At 37.8% G+C, this 20,740-nt stretch overlaps 1 protein-coding gene across 5 annotated transcripts in view; it reads left to right on the top strand.

Moving 5' to 3' along the window:
- Positions 1 to 20,740, top strand: part of DPYD (dihydropyrimidine dehydrogenase) — a 966,631-nt gene that overhangs the window by 517,194 nt on the left and 428,697 nt on the right. For all 5 annotated transcript variants that reach the window (XM_034653966.1, XM_034653962.1, XM_034653963.1 and 2 more), the window contains 2 exons: positions 4,979 to 5,047; positions 13,579 to 13,662. In XM_034653966.1, the coding sequence (XP_034509857.1) occupies positions 4,979 to 5,047; positions 13,579 to 13,662 (153 nt within the window). The remainder of the gene's footprint in view (positions 1 to 4,978; positions 5,048 to 13,578; positions 13,663 to 20,740) is intronic.

Genomic DNA, 20,740 nt, shown 5'->3' with positions numbered 1-20,740 from the left:
TGAGAAGCCACATGGGGCTTGATGGAAAGAAATAAATATTACTAGAGAATTGTCCTGGGGGCACCTGGGTGGCTCAGTTGTTAAGTGTCTGCCTTTGGCTCAGGGCATGATCCCGGGGTCCTGGGATCGAGTCCCGCATTGGGCTCCTCCACTGGGAGCCTGCTTCTTCCTCTCCCACTCCCCCTGCTTGTGTTCCCTCTCTTGCTGGCTGTCTCTCTCTCCATCAAATAAATAAGAAATCTAAAAAAAGAAAAAAGAAAATTGTCCTGAACATCAAGAGTAATGGTGCCACCAAATGCCTGGGAATGCAGTGACTGAGTATGATTTTGGGTGGGCTGTCATTGAAGAGGGGTGACCACATGTGGGAGAGAAACATTATGTTAAGCAGAGGTAGGTTTTATTTGTATGCTCTGAGCAGCCAAGCACTACCCTGTTCTTCTTCCTCATCTGAAACAGACTCTACATTCTTGCCCAAAAAACTGACAAAGTATTGCCAACAGGGCTAATCACAGTCATCAGCTATTCAGCTTTCACCAAAGTCCTGCATTGGAGCTGGGAAGGTGAACGATTTTTTTTTTTTTTTTCTCATTGGTTCCAAAACTGGAATGATGTTCAGAGCAACTGGTGACCACTGACTGATTCCTCACTTCACCCACCCTGCCACCTCCACCCAAAGCTAGTTGCTCTAGGGAAAAATAAAGCAGACACAGGAAGGTAGAGAATGCGCTTTGGGAAGAGACCCATGCTATGACCACTTTTCAGCCAGGTATACCACTAAAATATCTGAATGTGTAAACTAACAACCAATTTGGCTTAAGAAAATTCAAGTTATATTCTGGTTTTGTTCACTTAGACTCTTGACAACTATTACATGCAAAACTAAAATTGGCACTTTTGAAATAACTTCCTAAGCAATTTTTTTGACAGTCAAGTAAATTTAAGGGGAAAAAATAACATTATACATAATTTTTAAAATGCCAAATTGTCTTCATAGTTTAAATATCCTTAATATAAAACCAAGGGATGTTTTGGGAAAATATGTGGTGACATTCTATTTCAGAGGACTAAAGATGACCCCCAAATCATTTTATTCTTTATTAAAAGATATTAGTATTTTTAACAGGAGATGAGAGAAAAGGAGAGATTAAGGATGACCCCTAGATTATTGGCTTGAACTACTGAGTAGAATGTAGACACTTTACTGAGATGGAAAAAGGCCTAGGAAAATAACTAGTGGGGGATTATTAAGAGGTTCAGTTTTAATATATTACACATAAAATGTCTAGTAAGCATCTCATTAGTGAGGACATAAATTGTGTCACCATATTCATGAATCTAGAATCCACTAAAGAGGATAGGGATGAAGGCATACATTTTAGAAACATGGACATATAATGGTATTTAAAGCTACCTGGTTAGGTAACTTCAAAGGGAAGAGAATGAAATAGAGAAAAAGAAAGGGCCCGGGATACCACCTGAGAATGTGATGTCACAATTGCCAAGAGGGAGAAGTGTTCTAAAAAGTAAAGAGCAGTCCACTCTGGTGAATACTCTGAGAGTTTGCGTAAAAGAACAGATTTGTCCATGCAGTTTGGGGATACAGAAACCTTTGGTAACCTTTACATGAAGGGTTTCAGTGAAGCAGGGGGACAGCAGTCAGACTGGAATAGTCTTAGTGAACAGAATATGAAGTGGAGAGAAGTGACACACACATCTCTCCCAAGATTTTGGTGGGCTCGCTAAAACATAAATGGGCCAGCAAATGAAGAGTTATGGGAGGTCTAGTGAGAGATGGTTTTTTTAGTGGGCCATATTTGAGTATGTTTTTATGCTTGTGGGAATGATCTGGAAAAGAGGAAGAGCCTGTTGAGAAGGCAAGAGGTGATGATGAATCTGTCATATAAATAGAGGAAGTAACCTTTGACAGGAGGAGAGGCACTGTTTCCAGTTTGAAGGAGTGGAAGAGAAGAGTAGAGAGAAAAAATAGATATGGATACACTTGAGTTTATAGATTTGGTGCGGAAGAAGTGAAATTATCCTTCCTGGTATTTACATTTTCTTAAGTAGTAGATGAGGTGTCTTGACAGGAAAGAGAATGGGGAACAGAGGTTTAGAAATATGGGGGAGAGATGGGAGTACTGGAACTGTCATCCAAGAAAATGGGAACGCAAGTTTGCCAAGAGTTCACAGTAAGATTCCTAGCCCACAAAGGTACATGTATTCAATCAGGATTGGTAATGTTTTTGGAAAAGGAGATTAATTGTGAAAGCAAAAAGATAATATAATTTAGAACATTGGAACACAGATCAGAGCCCTCAATTTACAGAATGTTTTATAATTGATATCTATCTTATCAAGACTGGTTTTTCATGCATCATTAAAATGTGATGTGTTCCATGAAAGGGCATTCTTAGATCTAATTCTTCTTTTTTTTTTATTCTAAGTCCCTGTTTTGTTTTGTTTTTTAAGATTTTGTTTATTTATATGACACAGAGAGACACAGTACAAGCAGGAGGAGAGGCAGGCAGAGGGAGAAGGAGAAGCAGGCTGCCCGCTGAGCAAGGAGTCTGATGTGAGGCTTGATTCCAGGACCCTGGGATCATGACCTGACCCAAAGGCAGAGACACTTAACTGACTAAGCCATCCAGGTGCCTATATTAACTGTTTTGTTTTTTTTTTTAAATATGTTTGTTTTGTTTTGTTTTTACTCGACCTTGAAGCTACCAAGGACAATAGGAATCTGTCCCACCTGCCCCCAGTTGATTTTCCTTTCAAATGGAGTCCCTTATTTTTTCATTCAGGGGATACTCACCTGGAGGTATTAGTTTGGGCCCAGAAGATCCGATGTACGGTGTGGTATTCCTCACTGGTCCGTTTCAAAGTAGGGAGTGTGGCAAAATATCCCTGAGATCTTAGATCCACTTGGAAAGGGCAGAAAGATGATCTCTTATCTGAAAGTTCATAATTTATGTTGGTGACCTTTTTTAGCTTGCAAATAGGCAAGCATGGAATTTGACTTTTCCCCCCTTTCTTTAAGCCACTAGAGAAAAGGCTATGAATCATTGTTAAATTTTTCTCCAAATTCTTAAAAGCTGCATCCTCACTGGACACAAATGTTAAATCCTGAACTCATCCCAAAATAATTAGGCATTCTCAGTTTTCCTCCGTTGTTCATCATTTACTTTCTTCCCTTTGTTCCTCTCTCTAAAAAGCAATCTATCTGAACCTGGCTTCTTATTTCTCATTATTGTCCTTTCTTTATCTGACTAATGTTCTGAGATTTCTCTCAGTCCCTCAGATTTCAGACTCTCAGATCTTTTGACTCCTTTTTCTAAATTGCTTCTTCTAGGACACAAGCCCTGTGTATTTTAACATCTGGCCTTTTTTCCATCACCAAGACCAACGCCCACATTAGCCCTGCTCACTCTTCACTCTGACTCATAGTAATTATTTGCCAACAGTTTTCATCAATTGTTTATTTTTTCCCTTCTCTGACTCATGATATTCATTTCTGCTTACTTTTAGAAGGATGAGCTGATAAAGCAATTCCCTAAACCTTTGGTGACCTCATTCATTTATTCACTCAGTTTTACTGTGTGCCAAACACCGTGCTGGTTATTGTAGATAAAATGATGAATGACGCAGAGCAGTCCAAGATCCGATTGGGGATGATAGTTTCTCAGGAGAGAAAAAAAATTAATTGAACGTTACAGACACGCTTGTTGTCTTCATGGTTTTCAGAACTCTCTCCAATATGATCACAACTTATTTTCTGTTTCTCTCAATGCCAAAAGCATTCATCAGACTTTCCCAACATATCTTTGCTTTGTTTTGTTTTCTAGACATATATAAAAAAAGCTGCATGTGGTGAGAACATAGGACTTTTAGTGGACTCTTCCACTAGAATCTGTGACTTAAGGCTTGGCACGAACTCTTCACATCTCAATCTCAGTCTTTAAATGTTAATAATAAAAAAAAATTACTGATGTGTATTGAATACTTATTTTGGGCCAGCAAAATCTAGTGGTCTCAAGCACAGACTCCCAAACCACCTAGGTCTGAAGCTTGGCTCTGCTCCTTATTGGCTATATGACTTTTACATCTCAGTGCCTCCGTACCTTCATCTGTAAAATGGGAAGAATAATGTTGAGAATGATTGAGTGAAGCAAAAACCATTAAAACAGCACCGAGCACATCATAAGAGCTATATATGTTTTTAGCAATTTCCGTTATTACTTTTCTGAGTACGTAGTACTGTTACCCATATTTAACCAATGAAGAAACGAAATGTTTTGCCTGGGGCCACACGGTAAGTGATAGAGTCAGAGTTCTAATTTGGACATTCCAACTTCAGAGCAGGTAGTAGTAACTACTACTCTATATAGCCTCTATTATAGGCTTACTGTAAGACTGTAGTTAAATAATCAACATTTAACAAAGTTTAAAACTATAATGCATTATGAATATGTAAGGTATTATTATCTGTGCTGTAATAAGATCTGATTGAAGAAGACACTAATTTAATTCTTTTCCATACCCTGAAACTTTTAGCTATACCAGTAATTATATTAATGAAGATTTCCATGTCATTGTATAATTTAGACAAGCCTTTCACATACACAAATTTATATAATTCCCACTATCACTTTCTGAGGTTGGCAAAGTCAGGATCATTATCTCCATTTTAAAAATGAGAATGCTGAGGATCAGAAAAGTTAAGTAACTTACATAAGAATTCGAAGGTAATAAATGAGATAGTCTCTAACATAAGTCTGAAGCCCTGAATCTCATCCTTTGCCTCACCATAATACACTGCTGTTTTTTAATCATTTGTCTTTCAACAGATCAAAAACTAATTTTTATGATACAGTTTATCATTATAAACATATATGTGTAAATATTAATATACCCTTCTGTGCAAAACACCCTTGTGCACAACTGTTTGAACTGACATTCTTCCCTTGTTTTCTTTTTGAAGATTGTGATTGCTAGCATCATGTGCAGCTATAGCAAAAATGACTGGATGGAACTCTCCAAAATGGCTGAGGTAATGATTTCTTTAGTATATATTTATTTTATTTCTTCTCTTCCATTTTTATTAGTTTTAAATAAAGAGCTGCCATGAAAAATAGCCTAGTAGAAGTAAAATTGAATGGAAAATGGTAACTTAAAACATTTCTATTATAATTTGTTTACCCTGTGTTTTCATTAAAATGATGGAAATGTAAATTTAAAAGGAATCTATTCTATAAAAGTGGTCCCCTGGATTTCACACACTACCTAAAAATCCTTTATTCTTTGAATCCATATACTCTTTATTTGCATATTAAGCAAACTGTATATTATGATGGATGCCATGATAAAATTTAATTCTACCTTTGAGAATGTAACAGGATCTTACCTTGCCTTTAGGCAAAGTAGTTTGACAGCGAGAAGAAATTTTGAATATAAAACTCTTGAATATTTAAAATATAAAAGGTTCACTTAATACTATTCTAGTTTGAATACAGACATGCATAAAATGGTAGGACAGAATGCTCCTGAATGGAACACTAGTCAGCAGGCTTTCTATAATATAAATTGAATCTTGCACAAATGCAAACAACTAACCATGTGCCTCAAATTTGTATTTCAAATAGAAAAATACATACTTAAAATTATACACTTATGCCCATCACGCTGTCGTGAAAAATATTCTAGACAGCTTTAACTGAGGTTTCTTGAAAACCCCTCAGAAATGTAGAAGACTGCATCTAACAATGCTTATATACTAATGGCTACATTATAAAATATTATAAACCCTTCTATGATGTTCAGAAATTGTACATTTTATTTGGATATCGTAAAACTGCAAGGGGAAAAATGACTTCTGGCACTTAAGGAGTTGAAATTAAACATGATCAGTAATTGGCTTCATGATCTTTGGTGCTGAGACCACTTTATACATGTATTTACCTAATTGACCATGAAATCTTCCACAGAACCTGTGCTTGGCATGAGCTTTGCCAATTTTAAGCTGACTATGATGAATGGCTTTATCACACTGCTTGCCTCTCTGCCTTTCTGTAGAATAAAATACTTCAAAATAAATATTTTCTTTAGTAATGAGCATCAACTTTGAAACAAGCACATTTTACTTTTAAACCTTTAATTAGTTACATGGTAACCAACTTAAAGATACTTTTCACATTTCTCATATTCTGTATCTATTTCTTTAATTTCAGTTTTATTTAATATCATTTTCTAAGTACCTATAGTACAAAAAAAAAAAAGAAAAAGAAAAAAGAATAACAAAAACAAAAGAAAGGAAAGAAAGGAGGAGAAAAAGAAGTAAAAAAATTTTTTTAAAGGAAAAATGATGCTTTCCTTTCAGTCAAACCAGTCTGAAAAATCTTTCCACAGGAAAGAAGTCTACACATCAAGAAGGTCAATCTATAGATGGTGTCAATTAAAAACAATCTTCCCTATAATCTTATAATTTTTTTTTTTAAGATTTTACTTATTTATTTGACAGAGAGAGAGACAGCCAGTAAGAGAGGGAACACAAGCAGGGGAAGTGGGAGAGGAAGAAGCAGGCTCGTAGGAGGAGCCCGATGTGGGGCTCGATCCCATAACGTCGGGATCACGCCCTGAGCCGAAGGCAGACGCCTAGCCGCTGTGCCACCCAGGCGCCCCTCCCTATAATCTTAAAATATGGACTGTCCCAGGGCATATCACATGAAGGAGCTCTCCCCAGGCCTCTACATCCCCCTCGAGGGCAGCATTGGGGGCATGATTCATCATAGCTCCTGTGGTAGATACCCAGTAAAGCTTCATAGAGTCAGTAGTTGGTTTGTCTTTATGAATGCATGCTTTAAACAGATCAAAACGAATTTTTTTTTTACAGTGGAAGAGCCCACATTAAAACAAACCAACACAAAAAAATATCCAAGCCAAAGTTACTGTACCACTTACAACGTACATTTCTTTGGGAGTAGTGATAATGGGCAGTAAGAAATCAGAGATATCACACCAGCTGTTCTAGCACCAGTTTTAAGTTCAGGAAATGACTTAATGTGATGATGAATATACTTTAAATTCGTGAAGTTCCTCTCCTTATAGTAGATTAATCTTTGAATTACACAATAGGGAACTGAGGAAATCGGTTATGAGCTCTTTACTATTTATATCTGAAAACAGAAATGGCACATGTGTAACATCAGGACAGATCCAGATCCATGCCAGAACATGAAAAAGTGAAGATGGAGAAATTTTGTGTCAGAATGAGAATTTGCACAAGGAAGGATCATCATTATTTGTTCGTTTGTTAAGACCATGTGAGTGGTTAAAAAAAAATAGAACCTAGGTACATTCTTAAAATATGGTAAATTCAACTGAATGCTGTTTTTTTTAATGTATATCCAGTGTATCTTCTTTATCATGTGCATATTTTTTAGAAAGTTTTGTTTTCTCCTAGAAATAGAACCATACTGAACCAGGCCTTCCTTTGCACTCTAACGCAAGAATGACCACACTCTTAATGTCGTCTTTTATGCATTCTTCAACCTGGTTTGAATTTGTTGTTTTTTGAACACCAGGATAAAGAAGCGACCTCTGGAAAAGTTTTCACAGCTTGGTGTCAAATCAGTAGCATTGTTAGGGTCTGCTCTGTTTTTCAGTATCTGATCACAGGCCTTCCTCTTTTTCTAAGTCATGGATAACCTATTGCAATTCCATGCAAAGGAAGATCTGTGAAGCACCTACTGTGTGCACAGTCTCTTGCCAGCCAAAACAAAGGTGAATAAGATATAGCCTCAGCTCTATCAGAAAGATACCATTCAAAAAGATCAAAAAGACACCAAACTGAACCATACTGAAAACTCACAATATCAGGTCTTAAATAGATCTTGAACTCATTTTAATAGATCTTGGATCCCTTTCTTTTTTAATGTGCATTAGCTTAGAAAACATAGCCTGTGTCAAAGTTCATGTGAAGATGCTTGATTGAAGGCTACAAACCCAGAGCAGTATGAGTGGGGAGAAAAGGGAAACGAGATAGGAAGAAGGGAAAGCAGAGCCCGTGTGGTGCACGACAGAGCTGGCTCCCACTTCCCAAGGAAATGGAGCCCATTGCTCAGTCACATGGGACAGAGAGCACCATGTGAAATCATCCTGCCTCCCAAAGGGTTAGAAGAGAAGACGTACCTACTGGTCAAATTTCACACTCCAGGGGCGGCTGGGTGGCACAGCGGTTAAGCGTCTGCCTTCGGCTCAGGGCGTGATCCCAGCGTTATGGGTTTGAGCCCCACATCAGGCTCCTCTGCTAGAAGCCTGCTTCTTCCTCTCCCACTCCCCCTGCTTGTGTTCCCTTTCTCGCTAGTTGTCTCTCTCTCTGTCAAATAAATAAATAAAACCTTTAAAAAAAAATTTTCACACTCCAGGGCTTTCCCTTCCTCCACACTTCTGGGTTGTGTATCCTGCCCCTTTCGGGGCCACCGCTAAGGAAGTTAAATGCCACACCGTGTAGTGAAATGTTTCTTGTGAGATGTTGTGAGTTCTAAACCAGAACTGGAGATCTAAACCCAGCCCCCTGGACAGCCCTGGCTGGGCATTGGCATTCCTGGAGCTGCCACTGGGACAGGTGTGACGACAGCTGTGGCAAAGTGCAGCTTTTGTGCCAAGGAAGCTGTGAGAGTTGGCAGTGACAGGAGTTGTGAGAGACTAAGGTGCCTTTTTAAGCTAGTGGCAGAAGCTTGAGTGGCAAGTAAGGCGATCAGATTTGAAGCAGCAGATAAATTGAGTACGGCTCCATAGGCCTCGCTGCCACCGTAACCCCAGTTTAGCTGAGATAGTGCCACTCGTCTTCTTGCCCTCAGTCAATCAGAAATCTTTCCACTATCTTTCTGAAGATGCAAAATCCTTGACCTGGAAGTCCTACATGGTTTGCCCCTGGCCTGCCTCCCCAGTGTCATTCTTAGTTTGTCATCCACGTTCCACACCCACTGGCCTTCTTTTACTCTACTGACACACTCCCAACTGAGAGCCTTTGCTTTTCTCTTGGTCTGGAATATTCTCTCTTGCTCACAGAATGTTCTCTCTTTTTCAACTCTGACTGGTAGATTAAACCCTCTGTTTTGCTCCTTCTAAGCTCCTGTCCTCAGAAGCCAATTTACCATTAAAATTAATGAAACATAAGCTTCCCTTGCTTGCCCAAGTCACTTCCAAACCCCTGCACTTGGATTTTGTATTTGTGATTTTAATTAATTTTTTTCTTAAAGACGTTTCCCCAATTTGTTTAAGCTTCAGGCTCCCCAGAATCTAGATGTACCTCTGCTTGTGCTTTTCCTTTGTGGCATTTAATGAAGTAATCAGCAATGGTGCCATTAGCTCTTTAACGTCTGTCCTGCTTATTACAAAGCAAGCTCCTTGGGGGTGTAGACTCCTGACTGGTTTACTGCTTAATCTCCAATTCTAAGCACAGGGCTTTGCCTACCAGTGGTATCCGTCAAATATTTGTTGAAGTAAAATAGGGGTACAGAGCTGGTGTACTGACATGTGACAAACAAAAAGGAAGCAATTACAGAATAAATGAGAAGAGTGGCACTTTATTGGGCACCAATGAACTTGAGGTGATTAAGTTACAAAGTAGAAGGTTTTAAGTCAGGGATCTGATGAGGGATTGCCAAATGTCTGACTGTGATTGGTAGGATGACACAAGGAAGGCCCAGGGGAAAGAGAGGTATCAAAACCAGGTGACCGCACTATTCCTAGCAGAGGGTCCAAAGAAACCACTTAAAAACCAGGTTCTTAACACTTTTTAACCTGAATTTGGGCTAGCAATGTGTCATGAAATTAAATTGATGTTAGAGTTATGAGATCTCATGTAAGCTGAGGTAGAAAGCAGACAGGTGCTTTACAGAAATGTGTAGCAGCAGGTGGGGGTATAAGTCCCTGCAGAGTGACAGTTAGCAAGACAGAATGCGATCAGGAAAGGTGGACACCTCCTTGCAGACAAGAGATCATCACTGACTTAGTGTCCAGTGAGACCCAAGCCCGTTCAAGGGTTACCAACCGTGTCAAATCCAATTCAAAGTGGTTTAAGATCCCAGATTTGTGTCTCCAGTTGTGGATAGTTGAGACTAGATGATGGTGTTGCTATGTAGAAAGTCAACATTGGACATCTTATATTCTTTAACAGACAAAATTAAGAGAAAATTCAAGAAGTGTACCTTTCATGTCCCACCAGGGGAACACCTCCTGACCCTCTCAGGCTCTGATGCTCTTGGCCAGCCCCCACCTCCCATGGAAACCTTCCTTCCCACTTGGGCTCTGATATACACAGCAAGCCACCCTCCACGTGGATTTCCATCTTACTGTTCTCAGGCTCTGATACCCCACACTGGGCTCTCGTGGCTCTTCCTATATCCTCTTGGTGAGCTACCTTGCTCTGTCCCACCCAAAGACTTTAAAACTATATTGATCAGGAAGGACCGGAGCAGTAAGGAAGGGAGAAGAGGAAGAACTTTGTATCTGATTTTGTTGTATATATTGTACGAAGGTTTGTGGTTTTGCTAACCTCCTTTCTCTGAGAGTTTTTAATAAGTGAGTCAAAGAATTTTAGAAACTACACTGCTACCACTATTCTGATAATTACTTAGTATTTCTGTTTCTTTCCCCTGCCCCCACTGAAGCATAAATAGTTACTTAAAATCCTTTTGCAGATGAAAACTGGGGGAGGGCAGGTTGGAAAATCTAATCGGATGGCTGGATGATGGATGGATGGATGGATGGATGGATGGAGAGAAACTGATAAAACAGTAATTGCTTATACTTGCATTATATTTACTGCAGTCCAGTGGCACTGTTCTAAGTCATTCATTTTTATTAAACTGATATATAGCTTACGAAAGCAACCTATGAGTTACTTTGACGGTTTTCCACTTTTTGGAGACAAGGAAACTGAAACAAAGGAGAGTCAAATAATACGCCCAAGACCACACAGGTAGTATGTAGTAAGAGTGGGATTCAAACCCATGAAATCTGCCTCCAGAGTTCCGGCTATTAACACAGACATTCTCCTTCATATAAATAAATGGGTGATAAGCAGATAATGTATGAAATTAGAAACAGCAGATTTACTATGCCATGGCCTTCCCTAGCTTACTTCATTGTGTAATCGTTTAGGTGAGGTAGAATAAACTCTGGGCTAAGTGAGTAAACTAAAAAGCTGTGACTAACAGGAGTCAGAATGCATGCCCGGTTTCAGTTAATTTAACATTTCATGCTAATTCAGCAATTAAGGCTTTTCGAATGCATATAGTTGCTTGGAAATGGAATTAACTGCCTTTTAAGGTGGTGTACATCCTGTGACAGGAATATTCAAGCAGAGGCCAAATGAATGTTCTCTCTCTCTTGGTGTCACCTGCAGCAGGATTATCTCAGTTTTGAGATAATCAAAGGCCTTTTCAGATGTGTTTGGTGGGTCAGTGTTTGTAGATGTATATAATACTGGGGAAATCTTTATTAATTAGTCACTGAAAAGTCTTTAAAGGGTATAAATGGTTTTACAAGATTTTAATTTTACTTCAAGTTTAGAAGCTTAAGGATGTCAAATGTTATGTTTTCTTAACACACTGTACCAACTTTAGCCTTGGAATTAGTGATTTCTAATAAGTTTTTATAGTAAGAACATAGGCTCTGGACTCAAAACGCTTGGTTTCAAGACCCTACTTTCATTTACAAATGTGAGATATTAAGCAAGTCCCTTGAACTCTTTGTAACCTCTATTTTATCATTTGTAAAATGGGAATAATGATATATCCCACTACAAAGAGCCTAGTAAAGTATCTGGCATATTGTAAGTACTCAATAAATGTTAGCCGTTATCATCTACCATCATAGCTAATTGTAAGCATCCACTTACATTTTAAGAAATATGTATAATGTAAATATGTATACAGAGGCCACCTAAAGTTTATCTAATCCAAACTGTTGTTGAACTGATTTACTATTAATTGCTGCATTTCAGCTAAATAAAGAAGTCTAAAGGAAATATTTGAAATAACTAAGAAAAGTGCAATACTGTATATAATTGCAATAGTCAATCTTTTAATTAAGCTGGTAATTCCCATATGACATGGTTTTTAGATAGGTCCTATTATGTACAGTTTATACGTGAGTAGTTGGAGACAAAGAAGATTAACTGACTTCCTAAAGCATCCCCAATTCCTTAGCATATCTGGGATTAGAACCCAGAATTTAGTCTGTGCTTTGTTCATGCTTACCACTAAACCAGCAGGGGGAAAAAAAGTAGCATGATTCATGGTAATGTTCAGGTAATATGAAGCATTTTAAAACTGAATTAGGAAATCAAAAGCCGTAATGAACCCATATTAGAAAACAGGCTGGATGATCAAATGAACTTTCACAAATATGCAAAAGGAAAAGCAGACTCACTAATGAATAAGATAGGCAAGAAAGTCAACCGAGAAATAGCTAACTAGAATTCTTCTTGTTGAGGTCCTGCTTAAAATTCATAAAGCAGGAAAAAATAGGCTAAAATCTTGAAAAATCAGAAAAAAAAGCAAGCCCTTGAAGAAACAGCTGTTGGCCTAAAGAAAGGTCCGATACACTTAGAAAGGAGTGAACTCTTATTTTTAAGCCTTTGCATAATGTGACAGACATGTTTAATGTTACAGAAACAGACTCAAGCTTCTAGTTGACCTTACTTAGAAAGAAATTGCGGTATTGGAGAAATTCTAGACGTTTAGTAAAATAGTATACAAACTTGAATCATTTATAGTTTATCCCCCAACCTTCCAGTTACCATATTACACTATTTTAAAAAAAAAGTGTTTTGCTTGTTCTTAAGAGTTTTTCACAGACTTGTCAAGAATTCTGTGATTCACATAGTCTAAGAATACTTTGAGCGAACTATTGTGTTCGTTTTCACTGGACCCATTTATATATTAATGAATTAATGAGTTAAATTAGAAGGAAACCTATTTAATTATTATAGACAAAATTATCTGCACTTCATGTTTCTTATCATGGACTTATTTTCAGTGCAGTACTATCGATTCTCAGTTAAAAACATTTTAAATTTTACTTGTATGCATCCCAGGTAGCCTATGATTTCCAGTACCAATTATCCAGAATTAGTAAGATTTGTTTCTATAAAAATAAAAAGCTGTGTAGGGAAGACTAAGTGTGACGTCAAACAGATTTGGGTTAGAATCTCTGCTGTGTCCCTTAATATACCAGGTTTGTCATGAACTCGCCTGTGCTTTGGTTTCCTTGTCTGCAAAATTGGTGTCCTACCAATCCAAGGATGATGAAAATCAGAGATATCAAATATAAAGCACATAGAGCAGTGAGTGACCTCTTATAAGCACGAAATGAATATTTGTCTTGTTATCGTTGTTGATACAGACACTCTCGTTTGAGGGTCAGAATATACCTCACAGATAGCTATACGGGAGAAAATGGAAGAGTTTAAATTTGACCAATGTGACCTATGTTGAGTTACCAATGGTGAAAAAGGATCAAGACACAAATAAAGCTTTGCCTTTTCTTGCATTTTCCTTCCACATCATCAAGGCTTCCGGAGCAGATGCCCTGGAGTTAAATTTATCGTGTCCACACGGCATGGGAGAAAGAGGAATGGGCCTGGCCTGTGGGCAGGTAAGGACCTCAACAGCTGCCATCATGTATTTCTGGGTGACAAGAACAGGCCCCTCTATGGATAGTAACTGTACCTTAGGCAAGAAGATGTGTGGATCAGATGACTGGCTTGAGACTTCCAGGTCTGCATTGTTTAAATATTTAGTGCTTAAAAAGTGGAAAATGAGGGAAACTGAAATTACAGCAACTGTTTAGTTTTATTGAGGAAAATATCACATTATGTGCTTGACAGGAAGTAATATCATAACAAATAGTTTTTAAAAGCGCTGGAGCAGAATTAGCTGATTTCAAATGCAATGTTCTTTATTCATTCCTGATGCTGATCCAGTTTCCCTGGAGCAATATACTGTACAAAATGCATTGTTCGTAGTGATTTTGTAGTAAATGGGGCACAGCACAAATTGCATTTTACATTTTTTAGCATATGATCATTATTCCCTAACTGTGTTTTGGGAGTTGCAAAAAGACTTTGATGCTATTTTTATTTTGGGATACAATAAATGGAACCTTCATGCTAAAATACTTTCAAAAACCTAATGAGTAAAATGTGGAAATGTATGTTAACATGTAGAAAATACTGCATCTTTATGTAACTAGATACAGTGCCGTATGTTAAGGAGCAATGTAAAAGCTTCATGCTAAAAAGGTGAGTGTTTTGCATCTAATTTGGCTTTTAAGCCCAGAGGGAAATGGTGTGAATTAAATAATATGAAATGTTGTCATTTATGATAAACTTTCTAGTCCTGGAAGGTTTACTTTTATCTTTACATCTGGCACAGGGCCTTGTACATAGTAGGTGTTCAATTCTTTTTGTTTGTTTGTTTGTTTCTTTTCCCAAATCCTTGGATTATTTGAATTAAACTCAGAGGCCAGAGGCCCTAATTTGGAAGGGCAAAAATTTCTGCTTATTCAAATGAACCTAGGTTGCTATTTTCATATCAGCATTCAGGGAGGATTTTAAAGTACCTTGTAAATATTTAATTAACATTCAGAATAGATTTGTGACTTAGGAAGAAGCCATTCTCTTATAGCAGCAGGAGAGAAGGGCCTAGTCAAATGTTTTCCAAGTATAGCCTCTGTTCCACTCACAACAGGTCACCCAGAAGATCAGTCAGTGTGGTGACAGAACCAAGCCTCAGAAATATTCAATAGAGGGAAAATATCATTATATTAAATCCTGACTTCTGTGAGGCAAGGCTTGGGTGACAATGTGTCAACATGTGTAGCTTGAGTGAAATGAGGAAGGCTTCTAAGAGGACAGCCGGAACAGGGCCTGGAGTAGTCAGGGTTCTCTCTTCATCACCCTTGCACAGTGTCTGAAACTTAGACCCAAGATATTTTTTAGTTACATGGATAAAAACAGCTACGAAAACATTTAAATCTATTGACTAGTGTTTTAAAGAAGGATACATTTTAATACATACTCCTTGCCACAGAAATGACAATTATTTTGCAACCTTGAGCTTATTTTTTTAGAGTGGGCTTTGGCTCTGTGAACACATCTGAACTTACCCAGCTGTTAAATGTCTTAGGTGTATCCTCTCCAGAGGATATCTCCAGAGAGATATTTAGCTACATAAAATTTTGCACAGCCTTTGGCCGAATGAGGATACCGAGCATTAAAATTTTGCAGTAGAGTTAGTATTAACATTTCTAAAACTCTTGGAAAACATATGTTCCAAAAACCATGATACGTTAGGCTGAAGGGAACTTGGGAACATTGCCGTTTCACTTGTTAGTTATAATCTCTAAAACTAAAACCAGTTCTTATCAGCCATATTTAGACATTTTCTTTTGAATTATATTCTCTTTTAAATCATAGAATTGAAAAATAAAACACATTTAATCATTTTTGCTCCAACATATTTTAAACGATTACTCTGCCTCAGGACACAGGAATGTTCAATATTTTAAACGGAGGAAAGGAAGAATATTAGTGCTTTAAAAAAAAAAAAACTTCAGGGGCGCCTGGGTGGCACCAGCGGTTAGGCGTCTGCCTTCGGCTCAGGGCGTGATCCCGGGCGTTATGGGATCGAGCCCCACATCAGGCTCCTCCGCTATGAGCCTGCTTCTTCCTCTCCCACTCCCCCTGCTTGTGTTCCCTCTCTCACTGGCTGTCTCTGTCGAATAAATAAATAAAATCTTTAAAAAAAAATTAAAAAAATAAATAAAATAAAAACTTAAGTATAAATCTGACTGTAGAGTGGGCACAGGCGTGTCTGGGGTTGTTCATCTTTTCCTTTACTTCCTTTTATTTTCTTTATCTACTTCCTGTTCCCGTTGCCTCTTCCTTTCTCTTTGAGCTTCGTAGTCTTGAGCACTTGTGAGCTGGTGGGATGGGAAATTTGTACTCCGTGTTGGGGGCTGAGGAGCCATTGCAATTCCTCTCCCCCACTGCAGTGCGATCCTGCGCCCCATCTCCTGGAAACAATGTTTGTGCAAAGCACAGAGCTGTGTGCATCGCCAGAACCTGATAGCAAACTGACATTAGTTCTGTGCCTAGAATATTTATCTATTGGGAACACTCTCTTGGACTTTTCCACTTCTGGTGTTTCCAGAAATTATCATAATTTTAACCCCTTAAGAAGAGGCAGAGTGTCGCAGTATATTTTTCTTTCTAAGCAGGTTTTTTCTTCCATTATGTCATTTATTTTCTCACAAATATTTCACAAGTGAAAAATGCTGCCTTTGTATCTAAGTGATTTTATATTAACTACATATGTTTTTTTTAAATATATATTTATATATTTAAACTCTTAATAAATGTTCCCATAAGAGACCAAATATTGTGAAATTTTTGAACAGAGAAGGCTATAACCTCTAATCCACAATATATAGAAATCATTTATTTACAGAATTTGTAGAAATAAAGAAAATCTGAAGCTGACCTTGGGAATTTGAATTGTATGTTTCCTGCAAAGTAAAATGGAAAAGCCCCCAATAACTTTGATGCTGAAGCAAAGGTGAAAATATGCTCTAGCTTGAGTTGTGGATGCTTTAAAGAGTCAAAGGTATATTACAACATGAAAAAAAATTTAGTTTTCTTCTCCTCACAATAACCCTCTGAGCAGGTTGAGTTTTTATCCCATTGTATAGTAAGAACAACAATAAAATGAAAACAAAAGCAAAACAAAAGAACAACAAGAAACTGAAGCCTCCATGCTTCCCCGTTCACAAACCTGGTCAGCAGTTGCCAAGGCCTGAGCTTTGATTAGCATGTAAACCTGGATATAGATAAGTCACCGAGAACAGTTCTTAATAATACCAGTTGTTACACTGGTATTCCAGTGTAAGCATTAAATATTATTATAATTATATAATAATATATAATAATTATATAATATTTATTATTAATTATATAATTATATAATAAGTATATTATATATATAATTATAATTATTAACTGAAAGCACAGTGAAGGACTAAATTATCTGTAAAGTCTTTTGTAGTTCTAAATTCCCATTTCTCTAAATACATAAAAACACAAGCAAGGGGAGCCTGGGTGGCTCAGTTGGTTGGGCGTCTGCCTTCGGCTCAGGTCGTGATCCCGGGGTCCTTGGATCAAGCTCCACATTGGGCTCCCTGCTCAGTGGGGAGTCTCCTTTCCCTCTTCTAATCTCCTTGCTTGTGCTCTCTCTCTCTCTTTCTCTCTCTCTGTCAAATGAATAAAAATAAGATATTTAAAACACATACACACACACACACACACACACACACAAGCAAGCCTGAATCTACTACGTAGATGTTGCATCTCTCTGGAATAAGGGAGCCTCCCTGATGTCTTAACATTCGGATTTAAAAAGTGGTCTAAAAGTGGTCTACGTGTAGTCCATGTAAACCAATTTCCTGTGCCGGCATATGACTTTATAAATATAATTAAATGATGATCGACTCTATAAAATTCAGATAAAATGGCACCTTTTTGAGGTCTTCTCCTTTTCCTAAGTAGGAAATGTTCCTACAGCATTGGGTGAATACCCCTCTTCCGTCCTTGAATAATTATATTGAGTATTTTTAATTCCATCCTGCAGAACATTCTAATGTGAATTCAGACAAGAGCTGAAGAAACTCAACTGGGTTTCTGTTGTTGTTTATTTTGTTTCTAAAATTATTATCAACATTTGAAAAATCAGTGGATTTGACAGAAACATCCTATTTCTTACTTCTCTTAAACTATGGGAGAATATGGCCACAGGTGGCCTGCATTGCCATGCAGCAGTGAGAAAATAGAGCTGAATTGCTCTCCTTTAACACTCTATGTGGTTCATGTAAATAACAGCAAACGTTTGACCAAGGGTAGGTGCTTGTTCCCAAACATGGATTTGATCAGTATGTGCCTCTCCAATTCAACCTTTAAGTATCCAAACCAAACCTTCCCAGAATTTTTGCTTACTTTCTGGGTTCCTGACATTGAAGAGTCTCTAAGCTGCCTTCTCAGCCAGCAGTCCTTTAATGCTTAGACCCTCCATAAGCTACAAAAAGAAAAAATAATTGATGGAGGTTGTGGATGGAAGGTGTGGGCTAAGATGCGTTGCCTTCCCACCTTCCTATTTTATCTTCCACAAGGCAAAAAGGAGTGAGAGGCAGCGTTCTCCTCAGGACTTCTCCATACTAGTTGTATAGTCCTCTTGAAATTATTTTTTTTCCTGCCATCAGAAAACGCTGTTTTAAGCTTTTTCTTATTTTTCACCCAAGTTGTTTACTTTTTTGCCTTGTGTCACTGACAGTAAAGTACAGACTTCTAGAACTGAGAGTAACCTGAAAGATTTTCCAGTTTGACACACTTATTTACAGAAGAAGAATCAGGGACTGGGAAGATACCTAATTTGCCTTTGCCTCAGGAAACCAATTAGCAAGGTCCCTAGCCTTTGATGCCCTTGTCACTGACCCACATCTGGCTCTCTGTTCAGTACTTCCTACGGATCTTTTGCGTGTATCCAAATCTCTAGTTAAACTGAATAAGCCAGTACAGTGACCTGGGAACTCCTGACTCCATACCTTTCTGCATACTATTATTTGCTCTGCCTGGAATTCATATCTTTTCAACTGAAATTATCCAAATAGAAATCACCTGTCTAATTCTATTTTAAATGACATTTAAATCTATTAAGTGAATATATCTTATCAGTCAACCAAACTTCACTTGAGAAAGAAAAAAGAATATATTGTATGTGAACGGGTTTAAAGGTGGAAACTAGAGGCATACTCTCGTTGGAATCTCTGGTAACCTAGAGATTGAATCACTGTCAATGAATTTGAATTTCTTTACCTAACAATTCTAAGCTACAAAGATGTTATTTCCCTGGCCCTTATAGGATTCCCATTTTTTGGTAGTTTGGATGCCTTCCTTGTAGGTGTGATTGCTAAAGAGTGCACACCTATTTCAGGAAGGATGCCTTTGGATGGAAAATTCCAAAATGATGTAATAATTTCCAAATTTCCAAATCATTTCCAAAATTCCAAAATGGTGTGATCAGAGGAAAAGACTACTCTAGCTTCACAGTTAAAGCAATGTCTTAAAGAAAGGTGGCGGTGCCACTGTTATTACCTGATATGTCTTCCTGTCTCACAGCCCCCTTTATTTATGCACATCCTCTGCATAGAATTTCTAAACCCTGAAATGTTTAACTCAAACAGTCTTAACATTAATTTTACCATCAGAAAATAGATATGCAGTCCTGCTTTCATGGTGATTTAGCTAAATAAGAGCAAACAGATTTAAAAGTGATAAATCTTAAAACGTTTACTGATCTTAAATAATTACTGACTTATATTAAGATCACCCAAACAACGCTTTGATATTTCCCTCATGATCTGTTCTATGTCCAATTTAATTTACACAAACTCTGTATGCCTATTAAAAAAAAGAGAGAGAAAGGCTTTGTTTCTGTTACAACATGCCAACATTTTCATAAAACATTAACCACAGATTATTATTCTTACCCTTGCCAGAGAGCAGACGTCTGTCACCAGGAAGAGAATCCAAAACTAAGTGTGAGGACCACATTGCCCCAGATGTGCTAGCATCTCCCTTGGGAAATAAAACCTTCCTCTAGCAGCTGGGTTAACAGACCCCCTATCTCATATGCAATACAGGGTCCATTGAGCGATGACCACAATCTGCCTGGATCAGGTCCCCCATCAGATGTTTGTGGAGGGACAATATAAAGAAGATACTGGTTTTAAAGCCAATACAATTGACAAGTCATAGCACTACCTATATTTCCCAGAGAAATAAAATTCAGGAACTTGGGAATACAGGACACCCCAAAGACTAGAGAAAAGAATATGGGAGCCCCATCAGTGGTAAAATATAACAACTGAAGCCACGGGGTCAAGGGGAGGATCACTGCTGAGTTAGATTTACTTTTTGATATTGGTCTGGTGCATGTCCATGAGATGTCCTCTGTTTCAGGTTCTTGATTCCTCTCCTTTTAAGTTCAGCCCCTATAAAATACATGTGTGACAAAGTGCCCCATTGTCCTGAAAGTGATGTTTAATCTTGCTCTAATTAGCATGGATAAATGTAACTGCAGGCTAGGGAGCTGGAACTAAGGTCTGTAAGTTGAATGGACAAATATGGGATAGGCTAGGTTGGCTTCAGTGGATTGAGTCCCTGAAACATCACATTCACAGGTTTGGAAATAATTACATTGCAAAGTAACATCATTTCATGGAGAGTTATGAGAAATGCCTGCATGATATAAGCTTCTGCAAGAGTGACTGAACTCTGATATTATCCATATGCATTTGACTTATCCTGTTCTCTTATTTTCCATGTGGCATTATAATTTTAGAAGCGCTTTAAAATAAATGATCAACTTGTTTATGAGAAAAAGTATCTCTGATCAAAAAGAAATATTTGCTTTATACTGTATTATGTTGCCCAACTTTTATTTGAGTTTAATTCTCAACCATTTGCATAGACATGGGTGCTTGGGTAAGTAGATAACTACAGGAGATCTGTAAGAGGCATTTATATAATTGCCAATATTTCGCCTTAAGCTGATTCTCTATGAGTTTTTCAGTTTCAGTTATTAATGTTGGTTAATGATATAAAATGATGTTTCCTCTCAGA

This window comes from Ailuropoda melanoleuca, chromosome 2, assembly GCF_002007445.2.
Source record: "Ailuropoda melanoleuca isolate Jingjing chromosome 2, ASM200744v2, whole genome shotgun sequence".
NCBI classification, from domain to species: Eukaryota; Metazoa; Chordata; class Mammalia; order Carnivora; family Ursidae; genus Ailuropoda; species Ailuropoda melanoleuca.
The sequence above is the reverse complement of the archived record's forward strand: the minus strand, read 5'-3'. Positions and strand labels throughout refer to the sequence as shown.